Source organism: Nyctereutes procyonoides, unplaced genomic scaffold (genome assembly GCF_905146905.1).
Source record: "Nyctereutes procyonoides isolate TBG_1078 unplaced genomic scaffold, NYPRO_anot_genome, whole genome shotgun sequence".
Lineage (NCBI taxonomy): Eukaryota > Metazoa > Chordata > Mammalia > Carnivora > Canidae > Nyctereutes > Nyctereutes procyonoides.
In genome coordinates, this window is record NW_026575137.1 from 14,951,880 (window position 1) to 14,977,733 (window position 25,854).

The 25,854-nt window shown below is 34.5% G+C and overlaps 1 protein-coding gene and 1 pseudogene across 6 annotated transcripts in view; one reads left to right on the top strand and one right to left on the bottom strand.

The window, feature by feature from the left end:
* Nucleotides 1-3,656: 3,656 nt before the first annotated feature.
* Nucleotides 3,657-25,854, bottom strand: part of RNF19A (ring finger protein 19A, RBR E3 ubiquitin protein ligase) — a 54,074-nt gene continuing 31,876 nt past the window's right edge. For all 6 annotated transcript variants that reach the window (XM_055303304.1, XM_055303305.1, XM_055303303.1 and 3 more), the window contains 8 exons: nt 20,890-21,098; nt 16,491-16,635; nt 15,373-15,535; nt 12,153-12,267; nt 11,493-11,654; nt 8,838-9,051; nt 7,489-7,632; nt 3,657-6,354 (listed from right to left, as the gene is read on the bottom strand). In XM_055303304.1, coding sequence (XP_055159279.1) covers nt 5,664-6,354; nt 7,489-7,632; nt 8,838-9,051; nt 11,493-11,654; nt 12,153-12,267; nt 15,373-15,535; nt 16,491-16,635; nt 20,890-21,098 — 1,843 coding nt within the window. In that variant the 3' untranslated portion in view covers nt 3,657-5,663. The remainder of the gene's footprint in view (nt 6,355-7,488; nt 7,633-8,837; nt 9,052-11,492; nt 11,655-12,152; nt 12,268-15,372; nt 15,536-16,490; nt 16,636-20,889; nt 21,099-25,854) is intronic.
* On the top strand, nt 6,871-7,001 carry LOC129495816 (U4 spliceosomal RNA; annotated as a pseudogene).

Here is a 25,854-nt window from a genome sequence, read left to right on the forward strand (position 1 = left end):
ACGTTACCTCTCTAAAGCAACAGATTTCTTTACTAGCTGAAAGTATCCAATTCCTTAAAATGAACATACAACAAAAAGCCTCCCAAAACCAAAATTAAAATGCCTTGGCTAAATCAACTCTGAAAAAATGATGTTCCAGTGGCTGTCACACATCCTACAATATTTATGACCTAACACACGTGGTATAAAACCTTATTAAAAGTTACTGCTTTTTCAGTCACTGTCTTGTTTCAAACAGCTCTCGTGTATAGTACAATGAAGAGACTGGTCACAACTCTGAGGCCTAAGTCCACAAACATTCCCATTCCTGTTGTTCAGTTACTCTGTCCCATCATAGCAAGGGTGTCCTCAATCTCTTCTTCATATATACTTACTAGTACGTGTAGAAAAAAAGAAAAGACAAGGTCCTTGCCCTTAAGAACCCATAGTTTCTTTCTTTTTAAGATTTGTTTTCCCAGTATCCCCCTGAATTTCCCAGAATTCAGATTTCGGAGGCACCTGGTGCACATGGTATGAAATATCTAAGTTTTGCCTTCTCCATGCTGGATAAAAGGTAGCAGAAATAGGTGTTCCAATAACTAGGCAAAATGCTGGACAGAAAAACAATAAAAGCAAAACTATGGTGTCACCATAAAGCCAGGGAAATTTACACATTCTATGGGATTAGTAAACTCTTACAAAGGCGAGGGGCTGCTATTCCAGTAAGGTCATATTAAGTCAATGAAGAAGAATTGCTTCTCAATCCTGAAAACCTGGCTTACCATAATATTAAAAGACAATTCACAAAGCCCACATAGCCTTAACATCAATTTCTACCAAAGCATTCATAAAAGACATAATTCTAACCTTATGAGCTCTGATACTGAAGTTTATCCCAGGAAGTTGGTTTAATATTTGAAAAGTCAAATTCATATTTTAACCATATTAACCATAACCATTAACCATAACCATATTAATCCTGGTTAAAGGGATAAATCATATTTATATTACATAATTAAAGGGATAAATCACAATTATAAGACAGATGTCCCTCACCAAAAGTAGCCAATGAAATTCAACATATTTCCCAGGGTAAAAAGTCTTGGCAAACTAAGAGTCAGAAGACAATAAATTTTATAAAGGGCACCTACAAATATATCTGCACAAATATCAGATATTAAGGTTTCCCTTTGAGATTATTAAGAAGTAAACAATGCCCCCACAGCCACTGCTATTTAGCACTTTACACTGAAGTCCCAACCAGTGCAAATGGGCTAGAAAAAGAAATACATGATGAGGGGATCCCTGGGTGGCGCAGCGGTTTAGCGCCTGCCTTTGGCCCAGGGCGCGATCCAGGAGACCCAGGATTGAATCCCACGTCGGGCTCCCGGTGCATGGAGCCTGCTTCTCCCTCTGCCTATGTCTCTGCCTCTCTCTCTCTCTCTCTCTGTGACTATCATAAATAAATAAAAATTTAAAAAAAAAAAAAGAAAAGAAATACATGATGAAAAGATCAAAGAGGAAGAAACAAAACAGTTTGAATCCTGGCTTTGCCACTTACCAGCCATGCAACCTGGACAAAGTACTTAACTCTTTGTCTCTCTTTCTTCATCTATAAAATGGGGATAATGAATACCTCCTTCACAGAGTTGTTCTGAAAATAATATTTTAGAAGTACACAGAAAGTGTTTGACTTGTCAAAGGACTGTACAAGTGTTAAATAAAAAATACATTATTCCAAGAGGATTGTGCATATAGAAATTTCAAAGAAGCTAAACTACTGGAATTAAGAGAGTAATATTTCCCAGATACAAAATCATTACATGAAAAATGAAAATCAGTTGTATTTCTATATACTGTTAGTAACAAACAGAAAATGGCATCCAAAAAGTATCAAGTACTTGTGAATAAAATTAACAAAAGACACAAAAGATCTCTACAGGGATAATTATAGACTCAATAAAAAATTCCAACTAAAGCTGGTAAAATTCAATAAGGTTATTCCAAAATGGTTATGAAATGTAAAGGGTCAAGAACAGTCAAGACACTCTCCAAGAAAAACAAGGAGGCAGATAGATATCAAACTCCCAAGTCTGTTAACTCACCCCGAGAGAAGATCTCTTTCTGTAATGCTCATCCATTTGGTATATCTACCCGTTTCTCCTCCACTTCTTTTAGATCTTTGAACTAATGTTATCTAAAAAAAGATCTTTCTGGTTTGCTCTATATAAAACAGCACTATCCAATACTCTAATCACTTTATTCCACATTCTGTATTTTTTTAAAGCACCCATCACCAGACTATGTGTATATATATATTTTTTATGACTCTCTCCCAAGGATAATATAAGCTAATTGAAGGCACCGTGTCTGTTCATTTGATACAATGCTCTATCTCCAGATAGTTTATCTTGTTGAATGAATAAATTGGCAGAAATCACAAAAATTCTAACTGGCATATGAAGTATAGTGATTAAATTTGAACTAAATTTAAAAACTGCAAACTTCTTCACTATTCATCTATTAAATATTGGCTACCAAAACACTGTAACTCTCTCAAACTTAGAATACGATTTTGAGCATTTAAAACTGACCAGTGTGGGGGGGGGGGAAGAAAATCTGACCAGTGTGGGGGATGTGTGGGTGGCTCAGCAGTTGAGCAACTGTGTTCAGCTCAAGGCGTGATCCCAGGTCCGAAGATCAAATTCTACATCAGGCTCCTTGCAAGAAGCCAGCTTCTCTCTCTGCCTGTGTCTCTGCCTCTCTCTCTGCGTCTCTCATGAATAAATAAATAAATAAAATCTTTAAAAATAAACAAATAAATATTGACCAGTGTGTAAACATTGGCTTTTAGCAATATCTCATACTCTAAGGTAAATAAATGAAATAAGCCCATAAAAAGGAACCATATAAAACACAATCCTAAAATCCTGATGACTCTGATTAGAAAGGCAAAATGGTCAGAGGAACAGGAGTTTAGGGATTTTGCTCAAGTAGGAATTAATAGCTATGATGGTTTTTAACATATACTTAGTCCTTTGGTGATCAAAGTTATATTTACCTAGATAATATGCTATAGAAAGTCTTACATATTTACAAATTAACCCAATTTTTGCCAAAAATAAGACCGAGGATTGTGTGAATTTAACATAAAAGCTAATTCAGTGCTCTGAAGCTATGAATTTGTACATTTAAGAGAATCCAGTTAAGATGTAGTCTATATAATTAACAGTAGGGTATTACCATTATAATTTTTGTATTATCTCCCACTATTATGTGATGCCCCCCCCCCCCCCCCGCCACACACACACAGACCTTAAAGAAAGCAACGTACAAAGGGTCTTTCAAAGATTTTGGTGAGTTAATAAGGCCTTGAACCCTGGAGTCTTCTCTTGCTCTATCTAGGCTAGTCCTAGAGTTGAGCTCCAGGGGAATTTGGTTTGGTACTAAATAAATTCAAGTTTGAATGACTCCTGAGAGATGAAGGAACTTCTGAAGCCAGCTGAAAGGTTTATATCATTTTTTTCAAGTGAGACCAGGGTGGTACAGGTTGAGGGTACAAACAGAAGAGGAACTGACCTCCTATATGGCACCCTTTTTGTTGTATTCCTCCAAAAGTCGTTTAGCTTTCCATTTAATCTTTAGCCTTTTACAGAAATGTCAAGGTAATCAACAAATTCATACATATTATTTTTATTAAGTATTAACTATGTAACAGGAAAGCAGAAAAAATCACTGATGTATTATATAAAGGCCATGAGGATAGAAAGCATTTGATTACAATTACTACCTTCAATTTAAATGGCTCTGGTTTCATGATCTAATGTTGCCAGAGTAGAATTTCTTAGGACAGTCTTCTAAGATTTTTTTTTTATTTTTCTGACTTAACAATACTTCTCTTCACAATTTAAGGATAGATCTATTTACTTTCCAACCAATTCACTTTAAAAAATGAAATATGTTGATAATAAAACAGCTTATTTCTAGAAGAAAGACAGGTATTAGACATGAAGAAAGGATTCCTTGTGTGTCAACACTTTGTTGAGAAGTTCAGTAAATGCTTCCCTTTTGGGCTGAGATCAATATATAGAATCATCTCAATAGCTTGAAATATTTATAATTGTCATGTGCCAAATGACTATTCTTATTCTTATAAAAATACCTGCACACAAACCATAAGGCAACAATACATTAGTATTTACATTTATTTAATATATGCAGCTTACACACTCACTATTGAACAAAATTGGAACGCAAACAAATATACAAATATCATAATAAGCATTATCAACTAAAATAACTGGCACTAGTGTTATAAGCATATTAATGGACCTTGTGAGAAAAAATTGTGGAAGAAGACTGCAGCCCATGGCATTTTTCTTTTTATAAAAGAAAACGCTTAATAGCACCATAATGGTAATACTTAACAGAAACACGTAAGATGGAACATTTCAACTACTATCATTGAGGTTAACCTGTTTTATTTAATTATATAGGAAATTAACAGTACAGGCAGTATTTTGGCCAACTTCTGTTTATGTCAGCTGAACACCTTCCATAAACAAAAGCAAAAGAAAATAAAGCCAGCCATACGTAGACCCCTCCTTAGTACTTGGTACAAACTCTGCACTGTGCTTTGATTTCATGATTGGAGAAGATACGCATGTCTTAAAACTGAGGTTATGTATTCACTAAAGCCTGAGTGTGTCTTTGGTAGGCCAATACTTTTTCAGCATTGTTATTATTAATCATATTTATGTTTATTTATCTTGTATTTGTGTACATAATCCAAGGTGTCTGGAGAGGACACTATGGAAAACAACAGAGCAAAATCCTCAAACAACTAGGTCCTTAAGATCCAGCCTATTTCAAAGGCACCAAGAATCAATGGGGTGCAAACTTCCTCTTGGTAGAAGGTCACGTGACTTTTTTGTAATACTTAACAAACTAATGGAATTTTATTTTGTAGTTTTATACATCTTATTTGGTGCTATCAGTATACATAATAACCTACCTTTACATTTTACTTCTAAGATGGCATCAACAATACACAAGATATATAGAGTACCAGATATTTCTATTTCAAAGAAATACTGCCACAATCTTGCTCAAAGTGTCTAAGTATCCAAATGGTAGCAAATGGGCTGCATTAAGCTTTATATATCCACATTGCATATGAAAAAAAAAAAGAAATTTATGCCCAGTTATGAATAGAAATGTTACAAAGAGTATCATATACTGAGAGTAACCTGCAAGGTTCTTTAAACAGTATCCCTTAGTGGTTTCAATAAAATGTCACTAACCACTTACCTCTCAACCTCAAGTTTTCTTTGTAAGAATGTTTCTAACTGTATTAGTATTTTATATTGATTATAAATTAAGCCAAATTTCTATCTAAATACACAAGTATGTGCTTCAAGTAATGTTTTGTGGCAAACACACAAAACATACCTGTCTTAAGAATTATTGTCCTTACAATAATGCACTTTTAAAGCCTTCATTTCAAAGTTTGGTAATTAAGATCCACATGAAACACAATGCTTTGCTGAACACAGAAAACGTATCTGCATTAGATTATATAACCCGGCATTTGCTAGTAACTTGAAACTTAAAGTAGTCACATGTAGTTCAACCAGCTCCAAACAAGGTTGTTCAATGGTAATTAATTTGCAGCATTTACAGGCCTAAATTTCAGTCTGAATTGCAACTTTTAATTCCATTGTCTGATGTGAGTGGTTGTTATTTGTTTCTTTTAGTACATCACCAAAATATAAATCAACATTGGGTTTTATTCCATTGTTACCATGTTCTTCAGCAATATGATTCAATTGTGGAACTTCTGAACATGAAGCGGTTTTGGTAAGCACAGAAATGCTACACTGATGTGGGGAATTTTCCAGACGATCATTTTCTACCTCAGGAAGAATGTTAACAGTAGCAAAGCGGGCATGATAATCATTGGAACCATGACTGCAAGAAGTTTTCATGCTTTCTAGGTCAGAACAACTAAATTCAGAAAAATGACTAGAGTGAGAATCTGCTACAGATGGCATACTGTCACTGAGGGATGGAGCCTCAAATTCACTTGAGTTCGTGCTTTGTTGTTCTAACAACTGTGCATCCATGTCCTCTCTGGTCTCATTTATCTTCATGTTACTCTTTTTCCTCAATTTACCACTTTTTGCTTTCTTCCCTGCTGTTGCTTCTTTGGACCACTTGGTGGCACCGGATTTACCTTCAGGAAAGCCACTGGATGAACCACCAGGATGACTTCGGGTGGCACTGCCATCCTCCACACTACTGCTTCCACTGTTGTGCCTGAATTTGGATGGCTTTGATTCAATATCTACTTGTACCTCCATACTGTTGCCTTCTCTGGAACATAAGAGTAACATGTAAATAAATTTCTAATTTCCTTTTATTTTTCTTCAGGTAATAGCAAAGCGAGAGAGATTTCTGTGTGAAAAATTCAAAGACTTCATAAAACTATCAGAACAAATTAATGCAGGATATGTTCTATTAAAACGTTACTTGAAATAAGAGAATTGTATTTATTCATTGATTTATTTAAGATTTTATTTATTTGACATAGCACAAGCGGGGGTGCGGGGAGCAGAGGGAGAGGGAGCGGCAGACTCCCCACTGAGCAGGGAGCCCAACGTGGTGGGGCTTGATCCCAGGACTCTGGGATCATGACCTGACCTGAAGGCAGATGCTTAACTGACTGAGCCACCCAGGTACCTGAAGGACTGTATTTATAATAATATTTCAATTAAAAAAAAATAGAAGTAGCTACATTTACTGCTTATGCTATTCCAGGTACTATGTTACCTTCTCCAATTTTTTCCAGAATTTTACTGAGATATAATTTACATGTCACAAAACTCACCTAGCTTTGCACAGTGGCAGTATCATAGCCAATGAAATTTATCCGAGGCATGATTACTGCTAATTGAAAGTTCACCTGTTTAAAGGTGCACAATTCAATGGTTTTTATTTAGTATATTCATAGTTGTGCAACTATCACCACCAACTAACTTCAGAACATTTTCATCATTCCCAAAAGAAACCCTCTATCCACTAGCAGTCTGCTGCCATGCCTCCCTGCCCCCAGCCTCTGGTAACCACTAATCTACTTTCTGGATTTGCCTACTCTGGACATCTCATCATTTTCTCTTCCTGGAGAACCTAACAGCTGGTAACCATTATTTATGATAATTTTGTCTGATAGGAATAATTCTTTTAAAATTAATTTTAAGGGGTGCCTGGGTGGCTCAGTCAGTTTAGTGTCCAACTCTGGATTTGGACTGTGGTCATGATCTCAGTGTCGTGGGATCGAGCGTGGAGTTGTCCTCTGTGCTCAGTGCAGAGTCAGCTTGGGATCTCTCTCTCCCTCTTCCCTCCACCCCTCTCCCTACTCGTGTTCTCTCTAAAATAAATAAAATCTTTAATAAAGAAACAAAAAACAATCTGAAAACTACTTTAACTCTTTAATAGTTCTTTCCTTACTTGTCCAATGGGATGTAGGAATTCAGAATAGATCCTGCCATTGCTTTGGTGCTGGCATTATCACTAACTGTCCCCAAGCTGACTGTGCCAGATTCTCCACTTAGACTGTACCGTTCCTTCTGGACATCTGCTTGTACTTCCAACCTTAAAGAGCAGGGAGAAGATAAAAACTGAAATAACATATAATATCAGACTACTATAGTATGTATTGTATCTTCAAATCATTCAGATAAGAACCCTAGTAACAAAAACTATTTTAGAAACAACTATCAGCATTTTTTATTAATTTCCTTTTATTTGATTATTCAAATTCTACTGCAGCAAATAAACAGTACCAGCCATCCAAATAAAAGAGGAAAAATTAGCTGTCTGCCAAGTAAGGTAGTAATAGAGTGACATAGAAAGGACATAAAGGATTTTAATTAAATCTCTATTTGCCATGTTTGAGTATGAAACAATATCTGAATACATTAAAAACCAGTCTACATGACAGATCAGTGGATCAAAACATCTGGAGTATCTATATATTAAAAACGATCCTATAAATTTAATACCCAATTCTTTAAAAAAAAGTCATAATAAACACTACTCTAACTTTTAAGTTTGTGTTTAAAAGTATAAAAGCAAGCTACCTAAAAAAAAATAAAAGCTACCCAAAAATAAGATAATATGACCATTTATTTTTTAATTCATGTATACTATCCTACATTAAGAGAAAAACAACAAAGCTAATAAACAGAAGTCAAGAATAGTGACTTAGAGAAAAACAAAGGAAGATAAAAATGCTTTAATTTTTCCTACTTATATGTATGGCTGTTTTAAAAGACTTGATGAAAACAAAATAAGCACTAACACACAAAATGATTCCGGGGGACTACACTACCCTGGCCTCAGCTGACACATTCTCACACATCCTGACTCCACCTGCTCCCCCCAGGCCTCAGCCAGTGTTTCCTTTTCTAACAGCTAGCTGCTGCCACCACCAGAGGTAAGGTCCAGGCTTAAGCACTGCCTTTACTGTGTCTACCAAAGCAGATCCAACACAGATTCATATCAAATCTGACAAATGCAGGGAAAAAGTTAATAGAATGCTATGCCTTAGACTTGGTTTTTATCACAGCATGGGTATATAGACAGAAAATTCAAACAAGTAAAAATTTTACTGTTTACCACTAAATTTCATTCTTAATAATTCTGTTTTCAGCCCTGACATAGGATTACAAATAATCATAATGATTACATAATTACATAATCATTCAAAATTCTCATCTAATTCACACCTGAGATAACAGAAGTAAAAACGAAAGCAAAAAACAAAAAACAAAACAAAAAAAGGACATTTTTCTTACCTGTTGAAACAGTTCACCATGGCACTTCCTGACAGACTCCCTGTTATACTGGCTCCAGCTAGGGCCATGGTACTAGCTGTTTCACTCAGGTTGTCTCGAATGGCTCCTATTCGATCCATGTGGCTTCCACTTGCACTCAAACTGCCAGTCAGACCACCAACACTTCCCTCCCCTATGCTAGGGTTGTGTCTTGCTTCTGCTACTGAAGTTGTATCTAAATGTAAATATTTTAAAGAAATTACATAAGTGTGATTATTCATTTCCCTCTTCTTAAGTTCCTCCATGATTTCAGAAAGGACCTTTCATTATACAACATACAAAGAAATAGGAAAGACATCTGGAGTCAGGAACACATAACTATGGGGTAAAAGGACAGGGAGCTATCTCAGAGTGTAAAACTGGATTAGGGACTGACTCTCAGTATTACATGGTTACCACTTTTTTTACTGTAATAGCTTTCTATGATGATAGGTGGTAGCTACACTTGTGGTGAGCACAGCATTATAGAAACTTGTTAAGTCGTTATGTTGTACACTTGAAATTAATGTAACGTTTGTGTCAACTGTACTCATATTAAGAAAGAAGAAAAAGGAAATGAGGATGGAGAAGAAATGTGAGGAGAAAACTGGCTTTCTCCTTTTTTTAATATTAAAGATATTAGGATTTTTGTATGCTAATGGAAATAAAGATGGTGAAATCAAGCACCAGGTTCTAAAAATACAATATCAAAGAAGACAGGTATAGCCCCCATCCCTAAGAAGCCAAGTAAACAAAAAACAACTTATTACAGACTGTGAATAAGTGCTTTTAAGGAATCAAACTTTTACCTTCAATCTAAAATAAACTGGCTTGAAATACTCCCCCCCAAAAAAAAAAAAAAAAACTCACCACTTCTTTTAAAAAATACAGAAGATTTAGGAATTCTATAAAAAATCTTTGAAAAATTTAGCTGACTGTTGGAGGAAAATATGTGTTTTCAATAAGGGTTTCATTTAAAGAGCTTATTATTCTCCAGGTCAATAAAGTGCACCACAAGCTGATTTCTTAGTATGTTCTACAGATTGAATTGTATACAAGCTATTACAAGAACTGATACCACTATATTCCATAAAATTATCTGGGGTAAGACTATACCAGGCAGAGAGAATGGCCAATTTAAAAGCCTGCAAGTGGCGGTGTACTTGGCATCCTCAAAAACATCAAGGAAGGGGTGGTATTAAATAGAAGAGTGACAAGAGAGGAGTTCAGAGATGCAACCCAGGACAGATCATGTGGGGCCATATAGTCCAAGATAAGGATTGTGGATTTTTTCTCCATGACAGTTGGAAGCACTAGGAGAGTTCTGAGCATAAGAAAGACACACTGTGAAATAGTGAGCAGAAAGATGAGAAACTGATGGATCAGCTAAAGAAGCTATATTATAATAGGCTATTAAAAGGACAGAGATGGTAGCTTGGACTGAAAAATCCAAAAAAAGGATAGTAGCTTGGACTAAAGTGGAGAGGATGAGAAATGGTTGAATTATGGCTAAATATTGAAGGGAGCACCAGATTTTGCTGTCAGATCACATGTAAGGTAAGAAGGGAACAGGAAGAATCACTCTAAGTGAGGGGTTTTGGTCTAAACAGCAAGAATGGAGAGGCTACCAAATGAGGAGTGGATGATGACTAGAGAGAACAGGTTTTAGAGTGAAGAGTCTGGTTACAGACAAGTTAACCTTGAAATTCTTGTTAGATATTTAGATTAACGAGAAGAGTTAGATACACAAACATGAAGTTCAGAGGCGAGTTCTAGCCTAGATACAAATGTATGAGTGGTCAGGCTACATGTTATTTCATAGGTGAGATGACTCAGGGAATGAGTATAGATGAAGACTAAGAAGGAATGATTAGGAGATATGATGAAATGAGAAATGGTTTCTCTGAAGATAAGAAAATGTTTCAAGAAGGAGGGCATGTTCTACCATGTCAGGTGTATTGTTATATTAAGATGAAAACCAAGAGTTGACCATTTTATCTGGTAACACAGAGGTCATTCGTGACTCTGCTTTGGTGGAGTGGTCGAGATAAAACTATGGAGTGGTAGGGACCAAATCTGACTGGTGTGGGTTCAATAGAGAATGGGAGGTAAGAAAGTGGACATTATCTTTGCACATCTGCCTGATTATTCCCTGAAGACAAATTTCTATAATAAGAATTACCAGAAGATAGAACACACACATTTCTTAAGATTTACTCCTACTAGCAGTCTATGGGGGCCTTTTCGCTCTCCAGTTATTGTTCTAATTAATATTTCTTTGAGTAACATTGGGTTAAAGATATTCTCTCTTCACTAGCTATCTATACTTCTTTTATGAACTACCTTTCTCTTCATATCCTGTTTTACCAATTTGTATTATTTCAGGCAAAGTTTAAGATTAAAAGTCAAGAATTTCTACAACATTACATTTCTAGTATAGGTTAGGTACCCAGGACTCTTCCAACCTCTTTCATCCATTCACCTTTCCCAGGCAATTCATTTCACTGATGTACTTCAGGATGAACGCTATTAGGCCTAGTGAAAGGAGGGCAATGGAAATTCTAATTTGCATTTAACCTATTCTCCCAACTAAAACTATTAATAAGTACATCCTCTTCCTTTGCTTAAAAGACTTACCTACAGCTGTGTTAGTTCCACCAACATTTATATCATTTTCATCATCAAATTCAATCCTGACTCCTTTTCCATTGCCTGCAGAGACTCCACAACCTCCACTTCGACAGAGAGAAATTGGAACAACACCATAGACATAGGCTAACATAATAGGAACACCAATACCTAAAGAGGAATTAAATTAGTAATTGTAAGTTAAAAAATAATCACAGAAACATTAGTTCTCAGAAAGCCTTTTCAAGAGAAAGTGTATAGGAGAAAAGTGCTGCTGTTTTCCAATCCTTGCCCAAAATGGATTTATCTAGCTGTGAAGAGACAAATTCAAAGCTTCTAACCTCTTAGGTGACACGCATGAGAAAAAAAGATGTAAACCTTTTTGTTTTTCAGAGCCAAGGCTTGAGAAAGTGGTAAGGGTGGGTATGAGCCAATAAGAATTTGCCAATTATCCTAACTCTAAGTTTCTGAGTCTATAATACTTTTAACCAATACAGTCACTCAATGAGAGGCTTTCTGCAGGCTCAGCTTATACTGTTCTTAGTAAAAAAAACAAAACAAAACTCTCTTAACCTTCTGCAATATAATGCTTTGCTTTGGAAAAATCCTTCTGTAAAACTTAAATTTTATAAAATTTGAGGTAATCAGTATTTTTAAGCATTTTCTTACCTACAGTTACTGCAGCTACAACTGGAGATACTATTACAGACAATGTTACACCACCTGTTATGGCCAAATTCCGTTTGTGCTTCGAAACGTCTTTGCCTTCATATCGATTGTGAATCTTGAATTAAAAATAAAAATGGGGTGGGGGTTTAAAGAGAAAACACGTTATATATTTAATTTAAATGAAATAGATCTACATTTGCTAGTAATTAAAGTGATTTCTTTCATAATTTCATTCACTTAAGTGTCCTAATTCAAGATAATTGTTCTATTTTTCTTAAACCATATTCTTATGTATAATTTAGTCCTTATTAATAATTTGCTTAAATAAGACAGCAATTTAATAGATTTTACTTTGTGTTTACTTTTAAACAGTCTTGAGTAAATGTATAATCTTATTCAAGAAGGGTAAAATCATGTTTTGAGCAAAGAAAAAGGCATTAAGAATATTATCTTCAATATAGTCATGAATTGGATACTTGACTAGTAAGATTACTTCTAATAAATTTAGCATTCCATGGGTTTCTTTCTAAATAGGCATCCCTAAATGATAAAAGTTGGTTTCTAGGGAAGACTGCCACACTTTTTTTTAAATTGACCTTAACAAGCAGTACTAAGAAGCAAATATCACTAAATTAGTCAATTTTTTTCTTGAATCCCTTTTTATAAAGAAAAAATATCAAATGACTCAGAATCCAGGGATCTCATTTATAGTTCAAAGTAAAAGGCAGAAAGAGGAAAAAAAGAATAAATAATGCTTCCAGAGGACAGGAGTTAGATCTCTTCGCATCTTTGTACAGTATAGGTATTGTATTATAATAAATAGAATTTAATATCACATTGAAAGTGGCTTGTGAGATATATGAACTTAGATTAATAGAATTTAATATCACATTAGAAGTGGCTTGTGAGATAATAAACAATTTTAAATAGAATTAATAAATAGAATTTAGTATCACATTGAAAGTGGTCTGTAAGATATCTGAACTTCAAGAACAGCTCAGTCTCTTTGGTTTCATGGTTTGCAAGGGCTGAAGCTAATAAAGTATATTTCTCCTCTGTTTCAAGAGAGATTCAAAATAGCCCCCAAAAATGTATGGGTAGTCTCTAAAATACTTGACTTATGCACAATGTTACAGGTGAGATTTAATAAAATAATTACATGGTTGTCTTGAAGGCTATAAAGTACAATGAGCCTTGTAGGAGATAGGAAACAGTGAGAAAGCTGGGGCGGGAAGGTGGATGAAGCATGCATGAGACGAGAAGCATTCACATTTCCTAGTGAGAATCCTGCCAGCATTAACTAAGTTCCTAGGAAATGAGCCTCTATACTTCCCTAAATAGTCCATGCACGCAGAAATGGCAGACCCTCCCAAGGCATCTTTCATCAACCTTCAGTACTGCAGTTAATTCTTGTTCCTCTCCCCACTACCATTCCTGAAAAACTTAGCAATGAAGCAGAGAAAAGCCAAAGTTAAAAACTGACAGAGTAGATAGGAATCTTCCAGAAAATTTTGCATCCTTAAGCACCAATGTTCAATCACAGTGATATTATTCTATCTCTGGTTCAACTTAATTTTTTGTTTTACTGTCTTGTGCCACATTTTCTATTTGATACTGTAAATAAAGACTAAGCTTTTAGCTACTTTATCAACCTAACAAGTTTTCCTGGGCTGACTTATATCCCTAAATAGCACAGAGAGCATTGTTTCAATGGGAAACTAATTCAACAACTTTCAACCCTTTCAGTATACGTTTGAAAAAAGGACTTAAAACTGCACCTAAGATATGAACAATGAGATCTCTCCTCTATGAATTATTTGTAGATGTATGCAGTATAACAGTCTCTCCTTCCCTTCTACTTCTATTTCCAAGTATCTGAATAGTCTTGCTTTTAGCAAAGCCTTGTTTTGGGTAACTACATGAAGGATTATTATAATCAGCTACTATGTTTGGGACCTTAAATAAGTTTAGGGAGTTTGTTTTTTAAAATATTTTATTTATTTATAAGAGAGAGAGAGAGAGAGAGGCAGAGACACAGGCAGAGGGAGAAGCAGGCTCCCTGCAGGGAGCTTGATGTGGGACTCAATCAATCCCAGGACCCCAGGATCACGACCTGAGCCAAAGGCAAACGCTCAACCACTGGGCCATCCAGGAGCCCCTCAGATAATTTCTAAAGTTACTTCTCAATTCTGAGATTCCACTAACATAGACAGCAGAATTCTTAGCCACTTCATAAATGGTCCTTTAACCTTTCAAAAAAGATTGCTTAGGGATCCCTGGGTGGCGCAGTGGTTTGGCGCCTGCCTTTGGCCCAGGGCGCGATCCCGGAGACCCGGGATCGAGTCCCACATCGGGCTCCCGGTGCATGGAGCCTGCTTCTCCCTCTGCCTGTGTCTCTGCCTCTCTCTCTCTCTCTCTCTCTGTGACTTTCGTGAATAAATAAAAAATTAAAAAATATATATATATTTAAAAAAAAAACAAAAAAGATTGCTTAGCTAATGAAGTAGAATTCATCACTCATAGGACAGTGGCAATTATTGGTATCTGGACTTTCACAAGACTGTTATAATCTACAGAACAGCATATTAATAGCAGTAATCTAAGAAAATAAAACCTTTGAACTAAAGTTCAAAATAATTCAGGAACTGGCTAATTATTCTTTGCCTTGAGGGCATATGTTACTTATTAGCTATTAACATTTTATAGACCTAACTTTACAAGGATATACCCGTGAGAAAAATAGCAGGTGTGTCCTTCAATACTTAAAGTTAGAAAGGAAATGTACTAAAGTTTTCAGATTCAGGTAATTTTAAAGCAAGTCTACTTTTTTTTATTTAATTTTTTTTTTTTTTTTATTTACGATAGTCATACAGAGAGAGAGAGAGAGGCAGAGACACAGGCAGAGGGAGAAGCAGGCTCCATGCACCGGGAGCCTGACGTGGGATTCGATCCCGGGTCTCCAGGATGGCGCCCTGGGCCAAAGGCAGGCACCAAACCGCTGCGCCACCCAGGGATCCTGCAAGTCTACTTTTTATGGATACATACAAGTTTGCCAAACACTGACAATTTATTACCTTATGAAAAAATAGTTTTAGACTGAAGATATTTCAGTATAAAAATGATCATAAAAATGATCTTTCAAAACAAAAAACAAAAAATCATCAATATCAATCTTAAACCTGAAGATTTTAAACTAATAAAGAATTAATAAGCATGTTACCTTACGGCCCACATATACAGGAATGCCAATAATCATTGCAGGGATAGCAATGCCAGCTATTAAAGCAATTCCTACGGGAGCACCAACAAGTGTTCCCAGCTGCCACAGTATCTTCTTCTTTCTGCTCCAGGGTTTCTTCCCCCAAAAAGTACATCCTGATGGACTAATTGAAAAAATTATAACTGTAACTGCTCTAAAACATAACCGATGACTATATTACATTAAAGCAATGATTCTAAAGAAGAATTCTCATACTCAGGAGTGAGGTTTTATTTTTTCATTTCCTTGAATTCTGAATTCATTAAAGCCCTCCACAACCCCCCCCCCCAAATATCAATGTAAGAACTACCATCAGTTATTTTATTTTTTAAAGTTTTTTTATTTATTTATGACAGACAGACAAAGAAGCAGAGACACAGGCAGAGGGAGAAGCAGGCTCTATGCACGGAGCCTGACGTGGGACTTGATCCCAGGTCTCCAGGATCAGGCCCTGGGCTGAAGGCGCAGTGCTAAACCGCTGAGACACCCGGGCTGTCCACCATCAGTTATTTTAAAAAGAAAGTGATAACTAGTATTCAAGTTAAATATTTATCCTAAGTCCTCTATTATCCTAAAAATGTTAGGTTAGCTTTTAAAGAATAAATTAATGCAAAACATGCTTATTTTTAGGCACACAATTCTCTTTGTGGACTAAATGAGGGAATTTATATATAAGACAATCACATGGAAATATTTATGACCTAGTATAAGCTACATAGGAGTATAAAATACTAGCTTCTAAGTTTAACAAAACAAACAAAAAAAGAAGAAATCTATGTTTGCTATTTTTGACTAATTAATCCCAAGTGACTAACACAATAATTTGGTTCCTTTTAAATTTATGTAACTAGAATAAAACACATTCTTCTCAGTATCTAAGCATCATGTTTAAAAATCTTTAATATTATTTCCAATTATCTAAAATAAATATATAAAAGATTTAGATATAAAGAGCTCTTTCTCCCTTCCCCCCCAAGTACTAACCAGGCCCAACCCTGCTTAGCTTCCAGTATCAGACAAGACAGGGCACATTCAGGGTGGTATGACCACAGACTAAATAGCTCCTTTTATATACTTACCTTAGATAATGTAAATCTGAGATTTCTTTCATACATAACCAACAAAACTCACAACCACAGACAGCACATGTCATGTGATTACAGCTCCCATCGTTCATCTTTATTATATAAGCCGCACATCGTGGACATGGCTTTATATCATCAGCTATTAGGAAAATAAAGAGATGTTTATTACATAAAACTGGTCTAAAAATAACAACGTCTAATAGATAATCAATTGTAGCAATGCCAAAAAATCTTTACATAGTTTGTTAACTGATAGCTTTAAGCCAACTATTTTTAGCATATATTTTTCCAAAAGAAATGCTACAAAGAACATCTATATAACTTTTTTAAAAAACGTATTTTTCTTCTTTTCTCAGAAAAGGAACATGTTTTACATTAAATTTTCAAATTGTAAACATTTTCAAAAATAGTGGAACAATGAGAACAAATAGTAACAAAATAATAAAAAGAGACAGGAGAACCAAGGACAGCCCCTAGGCGAACTCCAAACTACATGAAGTTTCTTTGTTCCTATCCCATTGCTATCTTCTCTGAGTGGCACTTTGTATTCTACAAATTTTCAAATCATCTCTACTTTATTAAAATCTAGATATTCTTTATACTGCAGAATAGTTATCTTTGTCTTTTAAAAAATAATTTATTCAAATGCTGTTGCTGTACTTTTTGTATATAATAATATGGTTACAATGCACACAGGTGCCACGTTAAAATCAAATGGCACGTTTCAAAATCACTGACATAGAATAAGAGTTATCTCAAATTCTACAACTATTTTGAACCTTTCCATCTATTCAATAGCAAACAGTAAATTATTTTACTATTATTGGTAGCCAGTTATATTTTCCAATTACACACAATTAAATGATATGGGTAGTACTAGCTGCTGAATTCAAGTATTTGTTCCATTTTCTTACATGATAAGCATTAAACTATATTTTCCTTCCTAAAAGTTTTACAGTCAAATTTCACCTGTGCTTTATCAGTGAATTCAGGTTTCTTTAGTGCTTCTTTTAGGGCCAAAGCTGTTTTTTAACTTAAGAAATGGTCAAAGCTCACAATTCGTATTTTAACAATTTCAAACAATTTTGAGCAAACTGATAACTCTACGCAGCCAGACCAAGAAAAATGATACTAGAATATAAAAATTAAAAATATTCATGTCATGATTTAAATGACCCAAAGAACATAAAATCTGCATTAAATTTTTTTTAAAAATATTTTATTTATTTATTCATGAGAAAGAGAGGCAGAGACACAGACAGAGGGAGAAGCAGGCTCCATGCAAGGAGCCTGATGTGGGACTCGATCCCAGGACTCCAGGATCATGCCCTGGACCGAAGGCAGGCACTAAACCGGTGAGCCACCTAGGGATCCCCTGCATTAAAAATTTTTTAACATTTTTAACGCAGCATGAATTTAAAGAAGCTGGCTTTCACAGCAGATATAATGTCTAGTACTTTTAAGAAATGCTAATACTATCTGCTTAAATGGCATATTAATCAATAAACTTCCTCATTCCAGAGTATACCTCAAGTAGTAAATATCTGAATTAGAGGTGGGAGTAAAGAGACCCCACTTTGGCTCTGATACATGCAATCTTCAGAATAAAATGAAAGATAACATCCCCATTCATTCTACGGTTCTAAACCACAAAACAGCCTTTTAATATGCTAAGATTACATATTAAAGAATTAACACCACAAGCAATGTATTTTTGATGTCTCTTTATAGATCCGTACCTGCATGTTTCCACTGTGTACTTATTTATCTATAAAAGGCTGTTTTGTCTGTCTCTTAAAACAAATTAGAAATTATATATTTCTCTCAAGATATTCTCAAATGCAAAAATCCAAAATAGGAGCTGTTTTACTGATTAGATGGTCAATTGATGCCCCCTTCTCTGAGCATCGATCCACAGCAACTTCATATTAAGAAAAAGTTTCTCATTTCTATTTAAGGTGTGCTTGACAAAGGTTTTGTTTTGTTTTGTTTTTAAATCATTATATTTTTACTTACTGTTAAAATATGGGCTATTGTCATGTTGGGGGGGGACCCAACAAATTACAAAACATACAGTTCTCAAAATCTGTTTAAAAACTTTCCCACTCCAACCATATTACCTGTAAGGACTTATAACAAAATGTTAACAGTGGTTATCTTTTGGGCTGTTAGTAGTAGGAGTCAGAGATGAAGATGGAAAGCCAATTAAACATATTTTTAATAAAGGGGAAAATATAGTAACAAAAATAAAAAACATGTAGTTCATTTAAAATGTTAACTCCAAGTGCACAAACTTCCTAGCTATAAGAAAGTGTCTCATGTAGATGTAATACTGTCACAGTTTAAAGATAATTATATCATAATACAAATTATTTAATGTACCAGATGATTAAGCATATTTCTTTATCTTCAGCTAATTGACCAGAAAGAAAGAGCCAATTAATTATTATCATGCTAAGCAATTATTATTACAAGTACAGCCAATTTTTCACTGTATCATGATAGCAGGAGACAAAAAATACCAAGATATCTGAAACAAGGGGAATAAACAAAATCATTTTAGATCCCCACAAGTCAATGAGTAGCCAAGTTCAAGCTTTTTTAGAGATTACATCAAAAAATACTCTAACACAAGCATTTGTTCTGAGAGCTTTGATTTTTAGAGCATTGGAGGTAAAAATGCATGTACTTTAAGTTTTCAGAATTAAAAGATTTTTGAACATGGAAAAATTCCAAATGAAGTTTTTAAAATAATCACCTTGGAAGGCTATATTTATTCCAACAATTCTACTATTTGGCTCAAATCATTTGAGAAGTTTTTCTTTCAGAACTGCTTTTAAAGCTACTTATTATAAAAAAAAAAATCACTCTCGATCATATAGTGACATCTTACTTTGGATCCACCCTAAACCAGTATTCATCTTGGTATGATATTCTAGTTGTTAGACTTAGCTCCAAAAGAACTTTTGGTCATTTCCAGAAATCAAATCGACATTAAGATAATCTAAGCAGCTGTATTGGGATCTAAAGGTTATGACCAATAAGGCATTCCAGGTTAGCATTGCTGAAATAAACATAACATCTCCCACAGTGAATATTGTGAGAAAGATCAACATTCATTTGATGACTACATTATGATGTTTATTTTAAAATTAATAAATGCAAATCTCTAGCAGGTGACTTTTTTCTAGTTTCTTTACCTCAAATAGTCAGAACACCTACTATGTGTCAAGAAAAGTTTCAATCTTACAGAAACATATTAGTATCTTCATTTTACAGATAAGACAACTCGCTCACACAGGATTAGTGGAAAAGCTAGGATTCAAATTCAGACAGGCTGATTCCAGAGTCCAGGCTCCTACTCATTACGTATGTCTGGTAATAAATATCCATGCCCACACAGAGAAGAGGGATATCATTTCCAAGTGGACCATTCCATGGCTACAGTTGACTCTACAGGGTTTAGGTATATCAGATCTCCTCTGAATTGCTTCTGGACCCATACTTACAAATTATTATTAATACTTTTCAGTTCCACCTCAACTCTTCAGAAAAAGCAACAGAAACAAGTCAATGAGCAAATAAGCAAGAAAATCTGTGTACATTGTATAAAGTATTAAATGTTGAAGTTTATTTAATTTTAAATTTGATTCTATTGAATAAGACCTTAATAGCATAAAGTACATGACTATTTCAATATACTGTGTAGGAATGTAAATTATTTTCTTGACAAATTTCTGTATTTTTTCAAGTTTTTCCATTTTGTAATCAGTGAGAAAAGCATTTTTCTAAAAATGACTGAAATCCCAATAAACAATGAAATTCTATAAATAGGAAATATTTTTCAATTTTTATTCAAAGAACATTAAGAGATTCAGAACTTTTTAATTTTTGACATTTAGGAGATGCATATATTGTTCACATATAGATCCCCAGGTAATTTAAAAATTCCTAGCCAAAGACACAAAATTCTTAGTGTCCCTCTAAGATATGATTGTAAATCCTTGATCCTGGAATTAGATGAGACATCTGTAAATAAAAGATGATTTTATTAAAAATCTTTGCTACGCTTTGCATAACATACCTTTATGAACAATAGTTCAGACTATCCTCAGCTATCAATTATATAAATCACCATGGCACTTCCCTTTTTTCTTTTTTCTTTTTTTTTTTTTTAACAACAAAATCTTTCCAACCTCAATACCATTTTCTCTTCCATAGTAAATGACGAGTACTTTTGGGACAGAAATAATAATAACACATTAAACACTTCTGAAAGCTGAAGGGAGAAAAGGTAGTAACAGGAAGTGAATACTGCATTTTTTTTTATTAAGAGAACTATAGTGCTCTGTATATGTCAAATATTTTATTAGAAAAAGTTAGACATAAATACCTGCTGCTCCAGATTCCTGACTATAACTAATGGATGAAGAACGTATAGTTCTCAGACGTAAACTCTGGGCTCTCTCTTGTCGAGCAGCATCACAGGTCTGATTGGGGTGCCAAATCTGTTTACAATGGTAGCAAAACTCTGTTCCACAGCCTTCTCGCCCACAAGTTAATTTTGGACAGCTAGCACATCCAAATGCTATCACAGCATATCTTCGAAGAATAAGAAAAATGATTTAAAATGGTACATAAAATATATTAAGTAAAACAATTATCCAACTTAAATGCATTCCTGAAAAAATTTTCTATTTATGCGTGAGCAAATGGTCATAAACCCTAATACTATCTCATCAATATAAAAATGGGGAAAAAATGAATAATTCACAAATGAAGACACATAAATGGCTAAACAAGGTTCAATGTTCAACTTTTAACTTTCAATTTTTAACTAAGATGCCAAACTGTATAGATAACCTAATCCCAATTTTATATAAGTTATATTAAATTAGTATTATGTGCAGCCAGAAAAAACTAGAAAGGATTTACGCCAAAAATCTTAATAGTACTTTTGCTGGTACTAGAGTTCTAATTCTCTTTATATATTTATACATTTCTGATTTTTATAATTACCTATTACTTGTAAAATCACAAAGATTAAAACATTACCTACTTAAAAATATCACTGTGAATCAGCTACCCCTATTAGTTAACGGCAAAAAATTCATAAATTTTGTGATAAATTAATAACATTTTGTGATAAATAAAACTTATAATTAATAAATGTCTAGGGGACTATGATCCTTTTTTTAAAAAAAATAATTTTATTTATTTATTCATGGGGGGGTGGTAGAGGCATAGGAAGAGGGAGAAGCAGGCCATGCAGGAAACCCGACGTGGGGCTCAACCCCGGGTCCCCAGGATAACGCCCTGGGCTGAAGGCAGCACTAAACCACTGAGCCACCCAGGCTGCCCTGATCTTCTTTAAAAGAGACACAAATAAGTCTTATCTATGTACAAGAAGCTTTTATAAGTATCAAACATTTCCTTTGCCTGGAAATTTAGGTGAGCTTTCAGGGTTCCTCTTGTTATTGGCAATAAAATTTAAATAGTAACTGTAACTGATATTTTTATTAAATTTTAAGATAATCTGTAAAATTATAAAATTTTAAGTCAGGAAGTTCCTCCATTTTTAGCCCTGTTGCTCCGTTAGTATCTTTTAAACTTAAATTTTACATCTTAAATTCCATTTTATTTTTCATAGACCAATTCTCCAATTACCACCGTATCACAAATATGTTCAAGCATGATTAAATTAAAGGCAAATTATATATCAACAATGGGTTATTTAGGAACGTTTAATTTCCCTGAGGGCTTATTCACTACAGTTATCAATAAAAAAAAAAAGTCCTCAAAAACTCTACACTTCCATTTTCTATCAAATTATAATCCTAAACAGTCTTTAAAATAGTAATTTCACTGAAAAGGAAATGATACTATCTTCTAAAACTCTTTTCTATCCTAGCTTTTCTTGAAGGAAGGAAGGAGGGAAGAAGAGGGGAAATCTGTTTGTGTGTAGGGGACAATGATGCTAAGATCAACTATTTTTTAAGGTCAGTCACAATTTATTAAGGCAGAAGAAAAGTTTAGGCAACCTGGTCAAAATTCCACTTCTACCACTTATTCTCTGTATAGTTTCATGTAAATTGCATAATCTCCCTACAAGTAAGTCTTCCCAAAACATAAAACAGGCATTCAACAAAGTTTGGCTTAGCCTCAGTGTTCAGCCAAAATCAGCTTCAGCTTTAGCCTTAATCTTTAGAATGCCAAACAAGCAATTAATCATTTCAGTAACAGTGCTAGTACCTCTGTACCTGTGCTTGATTAATGACCATATGACATAAAGTTACTATCCTTTCTATATCAACATAAATAACATATGGAGGGTGCCTGAGTGGAGCAGTCAAGTGTCTGATTGTCAGTTTTGGCTCAGGTCATTTCAGGGACATGAGATAGAGCCCTGCATTGGGTTTGTTGGGCTCTGGGCTCACTGTGGAGTCTGTTTGACACACTCTCTCTCTCTCTGAAATAAATCTTAAAAAAATAAATAAACATTGGTAGGCATTCTAGATACAGAATAAAAATCTTACTGCTTTATATGGTGAAACTTTACTGGAAAACTGAAGTATAAATGTGCACTGTGTTGGAAGAATAAAATGCAGCAATTATTAGTGAGAACTGTGAAAGCCAAATTTAGATACAAACTCTCAAAACATTCAACAGGGACATAGACTTACACTTACTATGAACATTGAGAGCGCTATAAACTTAAGAATAATACAAATTTTCTGAATACATATTTAATAAAAATATACAAGGTAGAAATAACCTTAGAAATTATGTTATGTCACGATTCTAACCTTTATAGAAGGTTGTTTAGTATATTACCATATCAGTAAACAAAACTTAAAAACGGACTTAATTTTTTTCCTTTAAAAAAATTTTTAAAGTCAGCCAATTAGCATATAATGTATTATTAATTTCAGAGGTAGAGCTCAGTGCTTCATCAGTCTTATATAATACCAGTGCTCATTACATCACGTGCCCTCCTTAAGGCCATCACCCAGTTACCCTACCCCCCCATCCACCGCCCTTCCAGCGACCCTCGGGTTGTTTCCTATGATTAAAAGTCTCTTATGGTTTGTCTCCCTCTCTGATTTCATCTTAGAATTGACTTAATTTTTAATTAATGATTTTAAGCTGTGAGTCTTTTAAGAAAAAGTCCTATTAGGAAATTCTTCACATTTTGACAAGAATGAAAAGCAAAATGTCAACTTTGCCATTTTAAAATCTCATGACAAAAGAATTTCCACAACCTGGTACAATATCCATGAAAAGATGAAAGGGTATGGAGAAAAACCTGAGGTCTCAAAAGATATTTTATTCTCAATAATCAAACTTCAAAAGAGCTTCACTTATTGCTTTAAGATAAAAATTCCTTACAGTTTTGAGTCTAGGGACTTAAGCTTGTAGAGAATAACTGCTTATAAATAGGGAATACTTACTTGGAATTTTAAAAATATGCAGTATAATTTTTTGGAGCAAACTAAAAAGCTGACATATAGACTAGCATTCCTGCATGACAACACCAAGTATTTAACATTTGATTATTTTTTAAATTATTTTTAAAAATTACTTCTTAAAATAAAATTTTACAATTACTTTTGTATCCTGTAAGTTCATCACACCTTAATTAGTGATATTTGACTTTGGCCTCAGAGGAATATTAATTTAACATCTGGTCATTTAGCATTTGTTGAAAATAAATGTAGGTTTGATGCATCGCAGAAATTAGGATATAATAACCAAAAGAGTTGTGATATTTAAATAAAACTGTGTGTGTTGTGGAGGGAGAAAAAGGCAGGGGAAAGAGGGTTTGTCTATCAGTTTTTCCTTATGCTAACAGTTATTGAATGCTATGTAAATGTTTATGTTCATAAATATTCAATCCTAATAATTTTGCTAGGCATATTCTATTCTATAATATAACTAACTTGCATTCATGTATTTTGAAGACAGAATGTTAGGCCTTTTGAAGATGATTTTCATTGTGTGTGGGCCAAACATTTTCCATTGGAAAACAGCTGTCAAATAGAAAGCAAATGGTAAAACTAAATTAAATATAAAATGCTCCCTTTAAAGAAAAATTTCAGGAGTCTCTCTGTGCTGGTGCATAAAGTGTTATATGGGAAAAGAACACTCAGCAGGTCAGAGATAACTGAGTAATACTAGCTAACCTAACATCTTTGGCTTGAACAGTATCAAAATCTTGGTTTAACAGATGGCTCCACATCCTTTTAAGATCCATTATTTAACTCAAGTCTTACTTTCCATCTCTATTTTTCCATTTCTATCTACTTAAAACTGTTTAAACCTACCTATTTAGCAGGAGTGGAGGGACAGTAAGAAAGTGGTTAAGATTTATAAGACATAAGGACTGAAATAGGCAGTCCTTCCAGAAATATTTTCTGTTCACTGGATTGCCAAAAGGACGTCTATACTAAGAAAGTACTCAATGGTCAAGTTACAAGAATGCTAAGCAAAACTAAAGTACTTTTTCATTTTTTTTTAATTATAGGATTTTCTAAAAGAATTTTTAACATACCAATGATCATTTTATAGTATGCATTATTTTCAGAATTCATTTCACCATGATGTCTATTTCCTGGGAGAGTTTTTTTTTAATTTTTATTTATTTATGATAGTCACAGAAAGAGAGAGAGAGAGAGAGAGAGAGAGAGAGGCAGAGACACAGGCAGAGGGAGAAGCAGGCTCCATGCACCGGGAGCCCGACGTGGCATTCGATCTTGGGTCTCCAGGATCACGCCCTGGGCCAAAAGGCAGGTGCTAAACCGCTGCGCCACCCAGGGATCCCCTGGGAGAGTTTCATAGTAGTAAAATTCTACAAATTACACTACTGATAACAGAGGAAGGAGGGATACCAGCTAGGGTCTACAGCAAATTCCTTATGAAGGAACAAGTAAAAAGGTCAAACTATATCTAACATGAAATCCAATCCTAAGAAAGACATACCAGTCCCCAATAAAAATTTTAATTAAAAAATGAGAAAAAAGAAGATTACCCAGGAGTCAAAGGTACTTTTTCCCCCCCAAAAGTAAAGCTTTAACACAACTTTTAGAGAACAAAGAAAATATAATCACAAATACCCAAACTATTTGATCCAGTTACGGAAGAAAGTCAAATTTTGTATCAAAATCAATAGGCTTATGTTTCTACTTGCTAGAAGTTATTATTATTTGATGGAAAAGGATTCACTCACTTAAAATGTTTGGGAGGTCTAGATATGTGAGGCTCACCTCCTGTTCCCTCTTTCAGGAGCTGCTTCCTACAGAGGATGCCTTCTTCAGTGCTTTCCACTACATGCTACAGGTGAGGCCTACAGTTATCGAGA